Source organism: Oncorhynchus gorbuscha, unplaced genomic scaffold (assembly GCF_021184085.1).
Source record: "Oncorhynchus gorbuscha isolate QuinsamMale2020 ecotype Even-year unplaced genomic scaffold, OgorEven_v1.0 Un_scaffold_3360, whole genome shotgun sequence".
Classification (NCBI taxonomy): Eukaryota; Metazoa; Chordata; class Actinopteri; order Salmoniformes; family Salmonidae; genus Oncorhynchus; species Oncorhynchus gorbuscha.
The window spans coordinates 26,629-45,040 of record NW_025747618.1 but is presented as its reverse complement, the minus strand read 5'-3'; the positions used below and the strand labels follow the sequence as shown (position 1 = coordinate 45,040).

At 45.4% G+C, this 18,412-nt stretch overlaps 1 protein-coding gene across 1 annotated transcript in view; it reads left to right on the top strand.

The window, feature by feature from the left end:
* Positions 1-2,778: 2,778 nt before the first annotated feature.
* The window catches only part of LOC124027598 (neprilysin-like), a gene marked incomplete at both ends in the record, with an annotated part of 41,651 nt that continues 26,017 nt past the window's right edge, over positions 2,779-18,412 (top strand). The window contains 3 exons of the mRNA XM_046339964.1: positions 2,779-2,859; positions 2,990-3,085; positions 10,512-10,630. Of these exons, the coding sequence (XP_046195920.1) occupies positions 2,779-2,859; positions 2,990-3,085; positions 10,512-10,630 (296 nt within the window). The remainder of the gene's footprint in view (positions 2,860-2,989; positions 3,086-10,511; positions 10,631-18,412) is intronic.

Below are 18,412 nucleotides of genomic sequence, written 5' to 3'. Positions count from 1 at the left end.
GGCATCTTATGACATCACAGAGGTTTTGAAAGAATGTCTAAGTCAGAAATCTTATGACATCACAGAGGTCAGACAGCACTAGATCTGTGCTCCATATTCAGCTCTTCAGCAACAATGCAGCTGTTTCCAGTTGTATGTACCCTAGTTGAGTCCATGTGGTGGATTTGAGGCCAGAGGGGCTCTGCAGTGTTCTGTGCTGAATACATATACACAGAGGGATTGGCTCTGGGGAGACATACTTCCTGTGTAGTTCCTTTTTTTATCAGGATGGGCTCTGAGGTTGGGGCCCAGATAAGGTCACATTGTTTAAGTGTGTGTGTGTGTGTGTGTGTGTGTGTGTGTGTGTGTGTGTGTGTGTGTGTGTGTGTGTGTGTGTGTGTGTGTGTGTGTGTGTGTGTGTGTGTGTGTGTGTGTGTGTGTGTGTGTGTGTGTGTGTGTGCGCGTGCTCACGTATATGTGTTCTGGGTCTCAGGAGTTTAACCACAGCACCGTAAGAGTGACAGAACCGCAGGGTTGAAAAAGACATCAAAAATATCTCCTCCGCTGTTATTTCCCCCCAAAAGTAAAAAGAAGCCCTGAAAGCTTCCAAAGTAGGTGAACTTGTATTTAAAGGGGTGTTTGCCACACGAGCATCAGGTGGTCTTTAATCCAAACAGAATCCCCCCCCCTCTCTCTTCCCCACATCCAGTTGTTAATCCAATCACACACATGATCTGCGCCCTTTGGCAGGAAGCGCCCTATGAAGGTTTCCTAACCCAGCGCTTCATTAACATTGCATGAGCACATAAATAGTGTGCCCACTAGGTAATGAGACTGCAGGGGTTCTGTCCTAACCAAACCAGGGGATGACGAGAGGATTTGAGGAAGAGGGAAAGAGGAAGACTGAGAGGTGAGATGACAGAGAGCTGTTACTGTAAAAATAGAGAGAGAAAGATGGCAGAGGGCTGTTACTGTAAGAAAGAAGATAGAGGGCAGAGAGCTGTTACTATACGAATGGAGAGAGAGGGCAGAGAGCTGTTACTGTGGGGCAGAGAACTGTTACTATAAGAATGGAGAGGGGCAGAGAGCTGTTACTATAACAAAGGAGAGGGGCAGAGAGCTGTTACTGTAAGAATGAAGAACGATTGGGGCAGAGAACTGTTACTATAAGAATGGAGAGGGGCAGAGAGCTGTTACTATAACAATGGAGAGGGGCAGAGAGCTGTTACTATAAGAATGGAGAGGGGCAGAGAGCTGTTACTATAAGAATGGAGAGGGGCAGAGAGCTGTTACTATAAGAATGGACGATAAGAGGGGCAGAGAGCTGTTACTATAAGAATGGAGAGGGGCAGAGGGCTATTACTATAAGAATGGAGAGGGGCAGAGAGCTGTTACTATAAGAATGGAGAGGGGCAGAGAGCTGTTACTGTAGAAATGAAGAGTTGTTACTATAAGAATGGAGGGGCAGAGAGCTGTTACTATAAGAATGGAGAGGGGCAGAGAGCTGTTACTGTAAGAATGGAGAGGGGCAGAGAGCTGTTACTATAAGAATGGAGAGGGGCAGAGAGCTGTTACTGTAAGAATGGAGAGGGGCAGAGAGCTGTTACTGTAAGAATGGAGAGGGGCAGAGAGCTGTTACTATAAGAATAAGAAGCTATTACTATAAGAATGGAGGGGCAGAGAGCTGTTACTATAAGAATGGAGAGGGGCAGAGAGCTGTTACCATAAGAATGGATGCTGTTACTAGAAGTTACCAGGGGCAGGAGCTGTTACTGTCCTACAGTTACTGTACCAATGGAGAGGGGCTGAGAGCTGTTCTGTAAGAATGGAGACAGAGAGCTGTTATTATTATTATTATTATTATACCACATAACAATATGTTGTCTACAGTTACCAGCACATGGATGTTGTCTACAGTTACCAGCACATGGATGTTGTCTACAGTTACCATGGATGTTGTCTACAGCACATGGATGTTGTCTACAGTTACCACCACATGTATGTTGTCTACAGTTACCACCACATGTATGTTGTCTACAGTTACCAGCACATGTATGTTGTCTACAGTTACCACCACATGTATGTTGTCTACAGTTACCACCACATGGATGTTGTCTACAGTTACCAGCACATGGATGTTGTCTACAGTTACCAGCACATGGATGTTGTCTACAGTTACCACCACATGGATGTTGTCTACAGTTACCAGCACATGGATGTTGTCTACAGTTACCAGCACATGGATGTTGTCTACAGTTACCCCCACATGGATGTTGTCTACAGTTACCACCACATGGATGTTGTCTACAGTTACCACCACATGGATGTTGTCTACAGTTACCACCACATGGATGTTGTCTACAGTTACCCCCACATGGATGTTGTCTACAGTTACCAGCACATGGATGTTGTCTACAGTTACCACCACATGGATGTTGTCTACAGTTACCACCACATGGAAATGACCACACATTGAAAGCATTGTTTTTTTCCTTGCTTGTTTTTTTGTTTTTTTGTTTCCACAGTTCTGTGATGTTTCTCAATGTTTGTTATGTGGTGAAAAGCAGCAGACCGACAGCTCCTTGGCCCAGAGTCTGACTGTGTTCTGTCTGGTCTAAAGGGAAATGTTACAGTCCCTCTGAGGGGGACATTGTCCTCCATAACACAGCTCACATGCTCCATGTTACTCACAACATTCACAGCTCAACTCATATCCAAACCTCTTTTTGATTTTCAGTTTAAAAGCAAACATCAACACAGATGTGCTGCAAATCTATAACCTCTATCATATTTTTGTAGGTGTTCTAGAGAGAAGCGTGGAGGGGGAGGCCAGTGCCCTCACTAAAGCCAAGACCCTCTACAGATCCTGCACCAATGAGAGTGAGTCTGCTGGTCTGTTTTGTTGAGGTCAATTACATTTCAATTGAGTAAGTCATTAAAGTCCAAATAGTTGTCTACCTTTAAGCTGTGAGTTAACCTGGGTCACTTTTGTGTTTTTCCCCCTCTGAAGGTCAGATTGAGAAAAGGGGCGGAGCTCCTTTACTAGACATACTTCCTAATGTGTTTGAGTGGCCAATAGCAACAGACCACTGGGAGACTGTCTATGGTGAACGACACTAGTTTGCCCTCCTCAAACCTCTGTGTTTCCTCAAACCAATCAAACCAACCTCTTTTCAAACCAAGTTTGCCTCTCCTCAAACCAATCCCTCTCCTTTCCTCAAACCAATCCTCCTCAAACCTTTCCTCAAACCAATCCTCTCCTCTCCTCAAACCAATCTCTCTCTCCTCAAATCAATCCTCTCCTCAAACCAATCCTCTCCTCTCCTCAAACCAATCCTCTCCTCAAATCAATCCTCTCCTCTCCTCAAACCAATCCTCTCCTCAAACCAATCCTCTCCTCAAATCAATCCTCTCCTCTCCTCAAACCAATAATCTCCTCTCCTCAAACCAATCATTTACATCATTTTACATTTAAGTCATTTAGCAGACGCTCTTATCCAGAGCGACTTACACATTGGTGCATTCACCTTATGACATCCAGTGGAACAGCCACTTTACAATAGTGCATCTAAATCTTTTAAGGGGGGGGTAGAAGGATTACTTTATCCTATCCTAGGTATTCCTTAAAGAGGTGGGGTTTCAGGTGTAGATAACAACAACAACAACAACAACAACAAAAACAACAACAACAACAACAACAAAAACAGTTCCAATCCATTTTAACCCCACTTTGTAACACAATAAAATGTTAAGAAATCCAAGGGTGGTAAACACACCTGTAATAAACACACCTGTAATAAACACACCTGTAATAAACACACCTGTAATAAACACACCTGTAATAAACACACCTGTAATAAACACACCTGTAATAAACACACCTGTAATAAACACACCTGTAATAAACACACCTGTAATAAACACACCTGTAATAAACACACCTGTAATAAACACACCTGTAATAAACACACCTGTAATAAACACACCTGTAATAAACACACCTGTAATAAACACACCTGTAATAAACACACCTGTAATAAACACACCTGTAATAAACACACCTGTAATAAACACACCTGTAATAAACACACCTGTACACCATCACATGATAGACACATAAACACACCTGTAATAAACACACCTGTACACCATCACATGATAGACACATAAACACACCTGTAATAAACACACCTGTAATAAACACACCTGTAATAAACACACCTGTACACCATCACATGATAGACACATAAACACACCTGTAATAAACACACCTGTACACCATCACATGATAGACACATAAACACACCTGTAATAAACACACCTGTAATAAACACACCTGTACACCATCACATGATAGACACATAAACACACCTGTAATAAACACACCTGTACACCATCACATGATAGACACATAAACACACCTGTAATAAACACACCTGTACCCCATCACATGATAGACACATAAACACACCTGTAATAAACACACCTGTACACCATCACATGATAGACACATAAACACACCTGTAATAAACACACCTGTAATAAACACACATGTACACCATCACACATAAACACACCTGTAATAAACACACCTGTAATAAACACACCTGTAATAAACACACCTGTAATAAACACACCTGTAATAAACACACCTGTACACCATCACATGATAGACACATAAACACACCTGTAATAAACACACCTGTACACCATCACATGATAGACACATAAACACACCTGTAATAAACACACCTGTAATAAACACACCTGTAATAAACACACCTGTAATAAACACACCTGTACACCATCACATGATAGACACATAAACACACCTGTAATAAACACACCTGTACACCATCACATGATAGACACATAAACACACCTGTAATAAACACACCTGTACCCCATCACATGATAGACACATAAACACACCTGTAATAAACACACCTGTACACCATCACATGATAGACACATAAACACACCTGTAATAAACACACCTGTAATAAACACACCTGTACACCATCACACGATAGACACATAAACACACCTGTACACCATCACATGATAGACACATAAACACACCTGTACACCATCACATGATAGACACATAAACACACCTGTACACCATCACATGATAGACACATAAACACACCTGTACACCATCACATGATAGACACATAAACACACCTGTACACCATCACATGATAGACACATAAACACACCTGTACACCATCACATGATAGACACATAAACACACCTGTACACCATCACATGATAGACACATAAACACACCTGTACACCATCACATGATAGACACATAAACACACCTGTACACCATCACATGATAGACACATAAACATTTACATTTACATTTAAGTCATTTAGCAGACGCTCTTATCCAGAGCGACTTACAAATTGGTGCATTCACCTTATGACATCCAGTGGAACAGTCACTTTACAATAGTGCATCTAAATCTTAAAGGGGGGGGGGAGGGAATACTTATCCTATCCTAGGTATTCCTTAAAGAGGTGGGGTTTCAGGTCTCCGGAAGGTGGTGATTGACTCTGCTGTCCTGGCGTCGTGAGGGAGTTTGTTCCACCATTGGGGGGCCAGAGCAGCGAACAGTTTTGACTGGGCTGAGCGGGAGCTGTACTTCCTCAGTGGTAGGGAGGCGAGCAGGCCAGAGGTGGATGAACGCAGTGCCCTTGTTTGGGTGTAGGGCCTGATCAGAGCCTGGAGGTACTGAGGTGCCGTTCCCCTCACAGCTCCGTAGGCAAGCACCATGGTCTTGTAGCGGATGCGAGCTTCAACTGGAAGCCAGTGGAGAGAACGGAGGAGCGGGGTGACGTGAGAGAACTTGGGAAGGTTGAACACCAGACGGGCTGCGGCGTTCTGGATGAGTTGAAGGGGTTTAATGGCATAGGCAGGAGCCCAGCCAACAGCGAGTTGCAGTAATCCAGACGGGAGATGACAAGTGCCTGGATTAGGACCTGCGCCGCTTCCTGTGTGAGGCAGGGTGGTACTCTGCGGATGTTGTAGAGCATGAACCTACAGGAACGGGCCACCGCCTTGATGTTGGTTGAGAACGACAGGGTGTTGTCAGGATCACACCAAGGTTCTTAGCGCTCTGGGAGGAGGACACAATGGAGTTGTCAACCGTGATGGTGAGATCATGGAACGGGCAGTCCTTCCCCGGGAGGAAGAGCAGCTCCGTCTTGCCGAGGTTCAGCTTGAGGTGGTGATCCGTCATCCACACTGATATGTCTGCCAGACATGCAGAGATGCGGTCGCCACCTGGTCATCAGAAGGGGAAAGGAGAAGATTAGTTGTGTGTCGTCTGCATAGCAATGATGGGAGAGACCATGTGAGGTTATGACAGAGCCAAGTGACTTGGTGTATAGCGAGAATAGGAGAGGGCCTAGAACAGAGCCCTGGGGGACACCAGTGGTGAGCGCGTGGTGAGGAGACAGATTCTCGCCACGCCACCTGGTAGGAGCGACCTGTCAGGTAGGACGCAATCCAAGCGTGGGCCGCGCCGGAGATGCCCAACTCGGAGAGGGTGGAGAGGAGGATCTGATGGTTCACAGTATCGAAGGCAGCCGATAGGTCTAGGATGAGAGCAGAGGAGAGAGAGTTAGCTTTAGCAGTGTGGAGCGCCTCCGTGATACAGAGAAGAGCAGTCTCAGTTGAATGACTAGTCTTGAAACCTGACTGATTTGGATCAAGAAGGTCATTTTGAGAGAGATAGCGGAAGAGCTGGCCAAGGACGGCACGTTCAAGAGTTTTGGAGAGAAAAGAAAGAAGGGATACTGGTCTGTAGTTGTTGACATCGGAGGGATCGAGTGTAGGTTTTTCAGAAGGGGTGCAACTCTCGCTCTCTTGAAGACGGAAGGGACATAGCCAGCGGTCAGGGATGAGTTGATGAGCGAGGTGAGGTAAGGGAGAAGGTCTCCGGAAATGGTCTGGAGAAGAGAGGAGGGGATGGGGTCAAGCGGGCAGGTTGTTGGGCGGCCGGCCGTCACAAGACGCGAGATTTCATCTGGAGAGAGAGGGAGAAAGAGGTCAGAGCACAGGGTAGGGCAGTGTGAGCAGAACCAGCGGTGTCGTTTGACTTAGCAAGCGAGGATCGGATGTCATCGACCTTCTTTTCAAAATGGTTGACGAAGTCATCTGCAGAGAGGGAGGAGGGGGGAGGATTCAGGAGGGAGGAGAAGGTGGCAAAGAGCTTCCTAGGGTTAGAGGCAGATGCTTGGAATTTAGAGTGGTAGAAAGTGGCTTTAGCAGCAGAGACAGAAGAGGAAAATGTAGAGAGGAGGGAGTGAAAGGATGCCAGGTCCGCAGGGAGGCGAGTTTTCCTCCATTTCCGCTCGGCTGCCCGGAGCCTTGTTCTGTAAGCTCGCAATGAGTCGTCGAGCCACGGAGCGGGAGGGGAGGACCGAGCCGGCCTGGAGGATAGGGGGCATAGAGTCAAAGGATGCAGAAAGGGAGGAGAGGAGGGTTGAGGAGGCAGAATCAGGAGATAGGTTGGAGAAGGTTTGAGCATAGGGAAGAGATGATAGGATGGAAGAGGAGAGAGTAGCGGGGGAGAGAGAGCGAAGGTTGGGACGGCGCGATACCATCCGAGTAGAGGCAGTGTGGGAAGTGTTGGATGAGAGCGAGAGGGAAAAGGATACAAGGTAGTGGTCGGAGACTTGGAGGGAGTTGCAATGAGGTTAGTGGAAGAACAGCATCTAGTAAAGATGAGGTCGAGGCGTATTGCCTGCCTTGTGAGTAGGGGGAAAGGTGAGAGGGTGAGTCAAAAAGGAGAGGAGTGGAAAGAAGGAGGCAGAGAGGAATGAGTCAAAGGTAGACGTGGGGAGGTTAAAGTCGCCCAGAACTGTGAGAGGTGAGCCGTCCTCAGGAAAGGAGCTTATTAAGGCATCAAGCTCATTGATGAACTCTCCGAGGGAACTTGGCGGGCGATAAATGATAAGGATGTTAAGCTTGAAAGGGCTGGTAACTGTGATAGCATGGAATTCAAAGGAGGCGATAGACAGATGGGTAAGGGGAGAAAAGAGAATGACCACTTGGGAGAGATGAGGATCCCGGTGCCACCACCCCGCTGACCAGAAGCTCTCGGGGTGTGCGAGAACACGTGGGCGGACGAAAGAGAGAGCAGTGGGAGTAGCAGTGTTATCTGTGGTGATCCATGTTTCCGTCAGTGCCAAGAAGTCGAGGGACTGGAGGGAGGCATAGGCTGAGATGAACTCTGCCTTGTTGGCCGCAGATCGGCAGTTCCAGAGGCTACCGGAGACCTGGAACTCCACGTGGGTCGTGCGCGCTGGGACCACCAGATTAGGGAGGCCGCGGCCACGCGGTGTGGAGCGTTTGTATGGTCTGTGCAGAGAGGGAGAGAACAGGGATAGACAGACACATAGTTGACAGGCTACAGAAGAGGCTAAGCTAATGCAAAGGAGATTGGAATGACAAGTGGACTACACGTCTCGAATGTTCAGAAAGTTAAGCTTACGTAGCAAGAATCTTATTGACTAAAATGATTAAAATGATACAGTACTGCTGAAGTAGGCTAGCTGGCAGTGGCTGCGTTGTTGACTTTGTAGGCTAGCTGGCAGTGGCTGCGTTGTTGACACTACACTAATCAAGTCGTTCCGTTGAGTGAAATAGTTTCTACAGTGCTGCTATTCGGGGGCTAGCTGGCTAGCTAGCAGTGTTGATTACGTTACGTTGCATTAAAAGAACGACAATAGCTGGCTAGCTAACCTAGAAAGTCGCTCTAGACTACACAATTATCTTTGATACAAAGACAGCTATGTAGCTAGCTATGTACCTAGCTACGATCAAACAAATCAAACCGTTGTACTGTAATGAAATGAAGTGAAAATGTGATACTACCTGTGGAGCGAAGCGGAATGCGACCGGGTTGTTCTATTCGGTAGACGTTGGCTAGCTGTTGGCTAGCTAGCAGTGTCTCCTACGTTAAGGACGACAAATAGCTGGCTAGCTAACCTCTGTAAATTAAGATAATCACTCTAAGACTACACACTCTAAACTACACAATTATCTTGGATACGAAGACAGCAAAGACAGCTATGTAGCTAGCTAACACTACACTAATCAAGTCGTTCAGTTGAGTGTAATAGTTTCTACAGTGCTGCTATTCGGTGGACGTTTGCTAGCTGGCTAGCTGCTGGGCAAATAGCAGTGAAGACTACGTTAGGACGACGAAATACGATAATTACGCAATTATCTTTGATACAAAGACGGCTATGTAGCTAGCTAAGAAGAAATTGCTAAGATTAGACAAATCAAACCGTTGTACTATAATGAAATGTAATGAAATGTAATGAAAAAGTTATTCTACCTGCGGAGCGAAGTGCGGATGCGACCGCTCGCTCCAACCCGGAAGTGATCCTCTCAAATCAATCCTCTCCTCTCCTCAAACCAATCCTCTCCTCTCCTCAAACCAATCCTCTCCTCTCCTCAAACCAATTATCTCCTCTCCTCTCCTCAAATCAATCCTCTCCTCAAACCAATCCTCTCCTCAAACCAATCCTCTCCTCTCCTCAAATCAATCCTCTCCTCTCCTCAAACCAATCCTCTCCTCAAACCAATCCTCTCCTCAAACCAATCCTCTCCTCTCCTCAAACCAATCCTCTCCTCAAACCAATTATCTCCTCTCCTCAAACCAATCCTCTCCTCAAACCAATCCTCTCCTCAAACCAATTATCTCCTCTCCTCAAACCAATCCTCTCCTCAAACCAATCCTCTCCTCAAACCAATTATCTCCTCTCCTCAAACCAATCCTCTCCTCAACCAATCCTCTCCTCAAACCAATTATCTCCTCTCCTCAAACCAATCCTCTCCTCAAACCAATCCTCTCCTCAAACCTATTATCTCCTCTCCTCTCCTCAAATCAATCCTCTCCTCAAACCAATCCTCTCCTCAAACCAATCCTCTCCTCAAACTAATCCTCTCCTCAAACCAATCCTCTCCTCAAACCAATCCTCTCCTCTCCTCAAACCAATCCTCTCCTCAAACCAATCCTCTCCTCTCCTCAAACCAATCCTCTCCTCCTCTCCTCTCTCCTCTCTTCTCTTCTCCTCATTCCAATCCTCTCCTCTCTTCTCTTCTCCTCATACCAATCCTCTCCTCTCCTCTCTTCTCCTCTCCTCTCTCCTCTCTTCTCTTCTCCTCATACCAATCCCCTCCTCTCCTCTCTTCTCCTCTCCTCATACCAATCCTCTCCTCTCACCTCTTCTCCTCATACCAATCCTCTCCTCTCTCCTCTTCTCCTCATGCCATTCCTCTCCTCTCTTCTCTTCTCCTCATACCAATCCTCTCCTCTCTTCTCCTCTCCTCATACCAATCCTCTCGTCTCTTCTCTTCTCCTCATACCAATCCTCTCCTCTCTTCTCCTCTCCTCATACCAATCCTCTCCTCTCTTCATACCAATCCTCTCCTCTCCTCATACCATACCGATCCTCTCCTCTCTTCTCTTCTCCTCATACCAATCCTCTCCTCTCCTACTTAGGTGACACATGGAAGTTGGAGGATGCCATTGCCAGACTAAATGAGAAATATGGAACTCAAGTCTTGGTTAATTTTTTTATCGGCACTGATGACAAAGACTCCAATTCACACATCATTCACGTAGGTGGCGTCACATGCACATACACATACACATGCACATACACATGCACATGCACATACACATACACATACACATGCACATGCACATGCACATGCACATGCACATACACATACACATGCACATGCACATGCACATGCACATGCACATGCACATATACATGCACATACACATGCACATGCACATGCACATGCACATGCACATACACATACACATGCACATGCACATACACATACACATACACATACACATACACATGCACATGCACATACACATACACATGTACATACACATACACTTGAACACACGTACACCCCATCACATGACTGTCACATGTTTGTAACATGTGTTGACTCAGAGGATGTGAGTACTTATCTAATCAAGATAGATTAGCGTTTTATTTTTAGTTCATGTTTATTTGAATTTTTATGATTTTCTCTTCCACTTTGACATTACATGTTATTTTGTGTAGATAACAACAACAACAACAACAACAAAAACAACAACAACAACAACAAAAACAGTTCCAATCCATTTTAACCCCACTTTGTAACACAATAAAATGTTAACAAATCCAAGGGTGGTAAACACACCTGTAATAAACACACCTGTAATAAACACACCTGTAATAAACACACCTGTAATAAACACACCTGTAATAAACACACCTGTAATAAACACACCTGTAATAAACACACCTGTAATAAACACACCTGTAATAAACACACCTGTAATAAACACACCTGTAATAAACACACCTGTAATAAACACACCTGTAATAAACACACCTGTAATAAACACACCTGTAATAAACACACCTGTAATAAACACACCTGTAATAAACACACCTGTAATAAACACACCTGTAATAAACACACCTGTAATAAACACACCTGTAATAAACACACCTGTAATAAACACACCTGTAATAAACACACCTGTAATAAACACACCTGTAATAAACACACCTGTACACCATCACATGATAGACACATAAACACACCTGTAATAAACACACCTGTAATAAACACACCTGTAATAAACACACCTGTAATAAACACACCTGTACACCATCACATGATAGACACATAAACACACCTGTAATAAACACACCTGTACACCATCACATGATAGACACATAAACACACCTGTAATAAACACACCTGTAATAAACACACCTGTAATAAACACCTGTAATAAACACACCTGTAATAAACACACCTGTAATAAACACACCTGTAATAAACACACCTGTAATAAACACACCTGTACACCATCACATGATAGACACATAAACACACCTGTAATAAACACACCTGTAATAAACACACCTGTAATAAACACACCTGTAATAAACACACCTGTAATAAACACACCTGTACACCATCACATGATAGACACATAAACACACCTGTAATAAACACACCTGTACACCATCACATGATAGACACATAAAAACACCTGTAATAAACACACCTGTACCCCATCACATGATAGACACATAAACACACCTGTAATAAACACACCTGTACACCATCACATGATAGACACATAAACACACCTGTAATAAACACACCTGTAATAAACACACCTGTACACCATCACACGATAGACACATAAACACACCTGTACACCATCACATGATAGACACATAAACACACCTGTACACCATCACATGATAGACACATAAACACACCTGTACACCATCACATGATAGACACATAAACACACCTGTACACCATCACATGATAGACACATAAACACACCTGTACACCATCACATGATAGACACATAAACACACCTGTACACCATCACATGATAGACACATAAACATTTACATTTACATTTAAGTCATTTAGCAGACGCTCTTATCCAGAGCGACTTACAAATTGGTGCATTCACCTTATGACATCCAGTGGAACAGTCACTTTACAATAGTGCATCTAAATCTTAAAGGGGGGGGAGGGAATACTTATCCTATCCTAGGTATTCCTTAAAGAGGTGGGGTTTCAGGTCTCCGGAAGGTGGTGATTGACTCCGCTGTCCTGGCGTCGTGAGGGAGTTTGTTCCACCATTGGGGGGCCAGAGCAGCGAACAGTTTTGACTGGGCTGAGCGGGAGCTGTACTTCCTCAGTGGTAGGGAGGCGAGCAGGCCAGAGGTGGATGAACGCAGTGCCCTTGTTTGGGTGTAGGGCCTGATCAGAGCCTGGAGGTACTGAGGTGTCGTTCCCCTCACAGCTCCGTAGGCAAGCACCATGGTCTTGTAGCGGATGCGAGCTTCAACTGGAAGCCAGTGGAGAGAACGGAGGAGCGGGGTGACGTGAGAGAACTTGGGAAGGTTGAACACCAGACGGGCTGCGGCGTTCTGGATGAGTTGAAGGGGTTTAATGGCACAGGCAGGGAGCCCAGCCAACAGCGAGTTGCAGTAATCCAGACGGGAGATGACAAGTGCCTGGATTAGGACCTGCGCCGCTTCCTGTGTGAGGCAGGGTCGTACTCTGCGGATGTTGTAGAGCATGAACCTACAGGAACGGGCCACCGCCTTCATGTTGGTTGAGAACGACAGGGTGTTGTCCAGGATCACACCAAGGTTCTTAGCGCTCTGGGAAGAGGACACAATGGAGTTGTCAACCGTGATGGCGAGATCATGGAACGGGCAGTCCTTCCCGGGAGGAAGAGCAGCTCCGTCTTGCCGAGGTTCAGCTTGAGGTGGTGATCCGTCATCCACACTGATATGTCTGCCAGACATGCAGAGATGCGATTCGCCACCTGGTCATCAGAAGGGGAAAGGAGAAGATTAGTTGTGTGTCGTCTGCATAGCAATGATAGGAGAGACCATGTGAGGTTATGACAGAGCCAAGTGACTTGGTGTATAGCGAGAATAGGAGAGGGCCTAGAACAGAGCCCTGGGGGACACCAGTGGTGAGAGCGCGTGGTGAGGAGACAGATTCTCGCCACGCCACCTGGTAGGAGCGACCTGTCAGGTAGGACGCAATCCAAGCGTGGGCCGCGCCGGAGATGTCCAACTCGGAGAGGGTGGAGAGGAGGATCTGATGGTTCACAGTATCGAAGGCAGCCGATAGATCTAGAAGGATGAGAGCAGAGGAGAGAGAGTTAGCTTTAGCAGTGCGGAGCGCCTCCGTGATACAGAGGAGAGCAGTCTCAGTTGAATGACTAGTCTTGAAACCTGACTGATTTGGATCAAGAAGGTCATTCAGAGAGAGATAGCGGGAGATCTGGCCAAGGACGGCACGTTCAAGAGTTTTGGAGAGAAAAGAAAGAAGGGATACTGGTCTGTAATTGTTGACATCGGAGGGATCGAGTGTAGGTTTTTTCAGAAGGGGTGCAACTCTCGCTCTCTTGAAGACGGAAGGGACGTAGCCAGCGGTCAGTGATGAGTTGATGAGCGAGGTGAGGTAAGGGAGAAGGTCTCCGGAAATGGTCTGGAGAAGAGGGGAGGGGATAGGGTCAAGCGGGCAGGTTGTTGGGCGGCCGGCCGTCACAAGACGCGAGATTTCATCTGGAGAGAGAGGGGAGAAAGAGGTCAGAGCACAGGGTAGGGCAGTGTGAGCAGAACCAGCGGTGTCGTTTGACTTAGCAAACGAGGATCGGATGTCGTCGACCTTCGTCTGCAGAGAGGGAGGAGGGGGAGGGGGGAGGAGGATTCAGGGGGAGGAGAAGGTGGCAAAGAGCTTCCTAGGGTTAGAGGCAGATGCTTGGAATTTAGCGTGGTAGAAAGTGGCTTTAGCAGCAGAGACAGAGGAGGAAAATGTAGAGAGGAGGGAGTGAAAGGATGCCAGGTCCGCAGGGAGGCGAGTTTTCCTCCATTTCCGCTCGGCTGCCCGGAGCCCTGTTCTGTGAGCTCCCAATGAGTCATCGAGCCACGGAGCGGGAGGGGAGGACCGAGCCGGCCTGGAGGATAGGGGACATAGAGAGTCAAAGGATGCAGAGAGGGAGGAGAGGAGGGTTGAGGAGGCAGAATCAGGAGATAGGTTAGAGAAGGTTTGAGCGGAGGGAAGAGATGATAGGATGGAAGAGGAGAGAGTAGTGGGGGAGAGAGAGCGAAGGTTGGGACGGCGCGATACCATCCAGTAGGGGCAGGGTGGGAGGTGTTGGATGAGAGCGAGAGGGAAAAGGATACAAGGTAGTGGTCGGAGACTTGGAGGAGTTGCAATGAGGTTAGTGGAAGAACAGCATCTAGTAAAGATGAGGTCGAGCGTATTGCCTGCCTTGTGAGTAGGGGGGGAAGGTGAGAGGGTGAGGTCAAAAGAGGAGAGGAGTGGAAAGAAGGAGGCAGAGAGGAATGAGTCAAAGGTAGACGTGGGGAGGTTAAAGTCGCCCAGAACTGTGAGAGGTGAGCCGTCCTCAGGAAAGGAGCTTATCAAGGCATCAAGCTCATTGATGAACTCTCCGAGGGAACCTGGAGGGCGATAAATGATAAGGATGTTAAGCTTGAAAGGGCTGGTAACTGTGACAGAATGGAATTCAAAGGAGGCGATAGACAGATGGGTAAGGGGAGAAAGAGAGAATGACCACTTGGGAGAGATGAGGATCCCGGTGCCACCACCCCGCCTACCAGAAGCTCTCGGGGTGTGCGAGAGCACGTGGGCGGACGAAGAGAGAGCAGTATGAGTAGCAGTGTTGTCTGTGGTGATCCATGTTTCCGTTAGTGCCAAGAAGTCGAGGGACTGGAGGGAGGCATAGGCTGAGATGAACTCTGCCTTGTTGACCGCAGATCGGCAATTCCAGAGGCTGCCGGAGACCTGGAACTCCACATGGGTCGTGCGCGCTGGGACCACCAGATTAGGGTGGCCGCGGCCACGCGGTGTGGAGCGTTTGTATGGTCTGTGCAGAGAGGAGAGAACAGGGATAAACAGACACATAGTTAACAGGCTACAGAAGAGGCTACGCTAATGCAAAGGAGATTGGAATGACAAGTGGACTACACGTCTCGAATGTTCAAAAAGTTAAGCTACGTAGCAAGAATCTTATTGACTAAAATGATTAAAATGATACAGTACTGCTGAAGTAGGCTAGCTGGCAGTGGGTGCGTTGTTGACACTACACTAATCAAATTCGTTCCGTTGAACACACCTGTACACCATCACATGATAGACACATAAACACACCTGTACACCATTACATGATAGACACATAAACACACCTGTACACCATCACATGATAGACACATAAACACACCTGTACACCTGTACACCATCACATGATAGACACATAAACACACCTGTACACCATCACATGATAGACACATAAACACACCTGTACACCATCACATGATAGACACATAAACACACCTGTACACCATCACATGATAGACACATAAACACACCTGTACACCATCACATGATAGACACATAAACACACCTGTACACCATCACATGATAGACACATAAACACACCTGTACACCATCACATGATAGACACATAAACACACCTGTAATAAACACACCTGTACACCATCACATGATAGACACATAAACAAACCTGTAATAAACACACCTGTACACCATCACCTGATAGACACATAAACACACCTGTACACCATCACATGATAGACACATAAACACACCTGTAATAAACACACCTGTACACCATCACATGATAGACACATAAACAAACCTGTAATAAACACACCTGTACACCATCACCTGATAGACACATAAACACACCTGTACACCATCACATGATAGACACATAAACACACCTGTACACCATCACATGATAGACACATAAACACACCTGTAATAAACACACCTGTACACCATCACCTGATAGACACATAAACACACCTGTAATAAACACACCTGTACACCATCACATGATAGACACATAAACACACCTGTACACCATCACATGATAGACACATAAACACACCTGTACACCATCACATGATAGACACATAAACACACCTGTAATAAACACACCTGTACACCATCACCTGATAGACACATAAACACACCTGTAATAAACACACCTGTACACCATCACATGATAGACACATAAACACACCTGTACACCATCACATGATAGACACATAAACACACCTGTAATAAACACACTTGTACACCATCACATGATAGACACATAAACACACCTGTACACCATCACATGATAGACACATAAACACACCTGTACACCATCACATGATAGACACATAAACACACCTGTACACCATCACATGATAGACACATAAACACACCTGTACACCATCACATGATAGACACATAAACACACCTGTAATAAACACACCTGTACACCATCACATGATAGACACATAAACACACCTGTACACCATTACATGATAGACACATAAACACACCTGTACACCATCACATGATAGACACATAAACACACCTGTACACCATCACATGATAGACACATAAACACACCTGTAATAAACACACCTGTACACCATCACATGATAGACACATAAACACACCTGTAATAAACACACCTGTACACCATCACAAGATAGACACATAAACACACCTGTAATAAACACACCTGTACACCATCACATGATAGACACATAAACACACCTGTACACCATCACATGATAGACACATAAACACACCTGTAATAAACACACCTGTACACCATCACATGATAGACACATAAACACACCTGTAATAAACACACCTGTACACCATCACATGATAGACACATAAACACACCTGTAATAAACACACCTGTACACCATCACATGATAGACACATAAACACACCTGTAATAAACACACCTGTACACCATCACATGATAGACACATAAACACACCTGTAATAAACACACCTGTACACCATCACATGATAGACACATAAACATACCTGTAATAAACACACCTGTACACCATCACATGATAGACACATAAACACACCTGTACACCATCACATGATAGACACATAAACACACCTGTAATAAACACACCTGTACACCATCACATGATAGACACATAAACACACCTGTAATAAACACACCTGTACACCATCACATGATAGACACATAAACACACCTGTAATAAACACACCTGTACACCATCACATGATAGACACATAAACACACCTGTACACCATCACATGATAGACACATAAACACACCTGTAATAAACACACCTCTAATAAACACACCTGTAATAAACACACCTGTAATAAACACACCTGTAATAAACACACCTGTACACCATCACATGATAGACACATAAACACACCTGTAATAAACACACCTGTACACCATCACATGATAGACACATAAACACACCTGTACACCATCACATGATAGACACATAAACACACCTGTAATAAACACACCTGTACACCATCACATGATAGACACATAAACACACCTGTAATAAACACACCTGTACACCATCACATGATAGACACATAAACACACCTGTAATAAACACACCTGTACACCATCACATGATAGACACATAAACACACCTGTAATAAACACACCTGTACACCATCACATGATAGACACATAAACACACCTGTAATAAACACACCTGTACACCATCACATGATAGACACATAAACACACCTGTAATAAACACACCTGTACACCATCACATGATAGACACATAAACACACCGGTACACCATCACATGATAGACACATAAACACACCTGTACACCATCACATGATAGACACATAAACAAACCTGTAATAAACACACCTGTACACCATCACATGATAGACACATAAACACACCTGTAATAAACACACCTGTACACCATCACATGATAGACACATAAACACACCTGTACA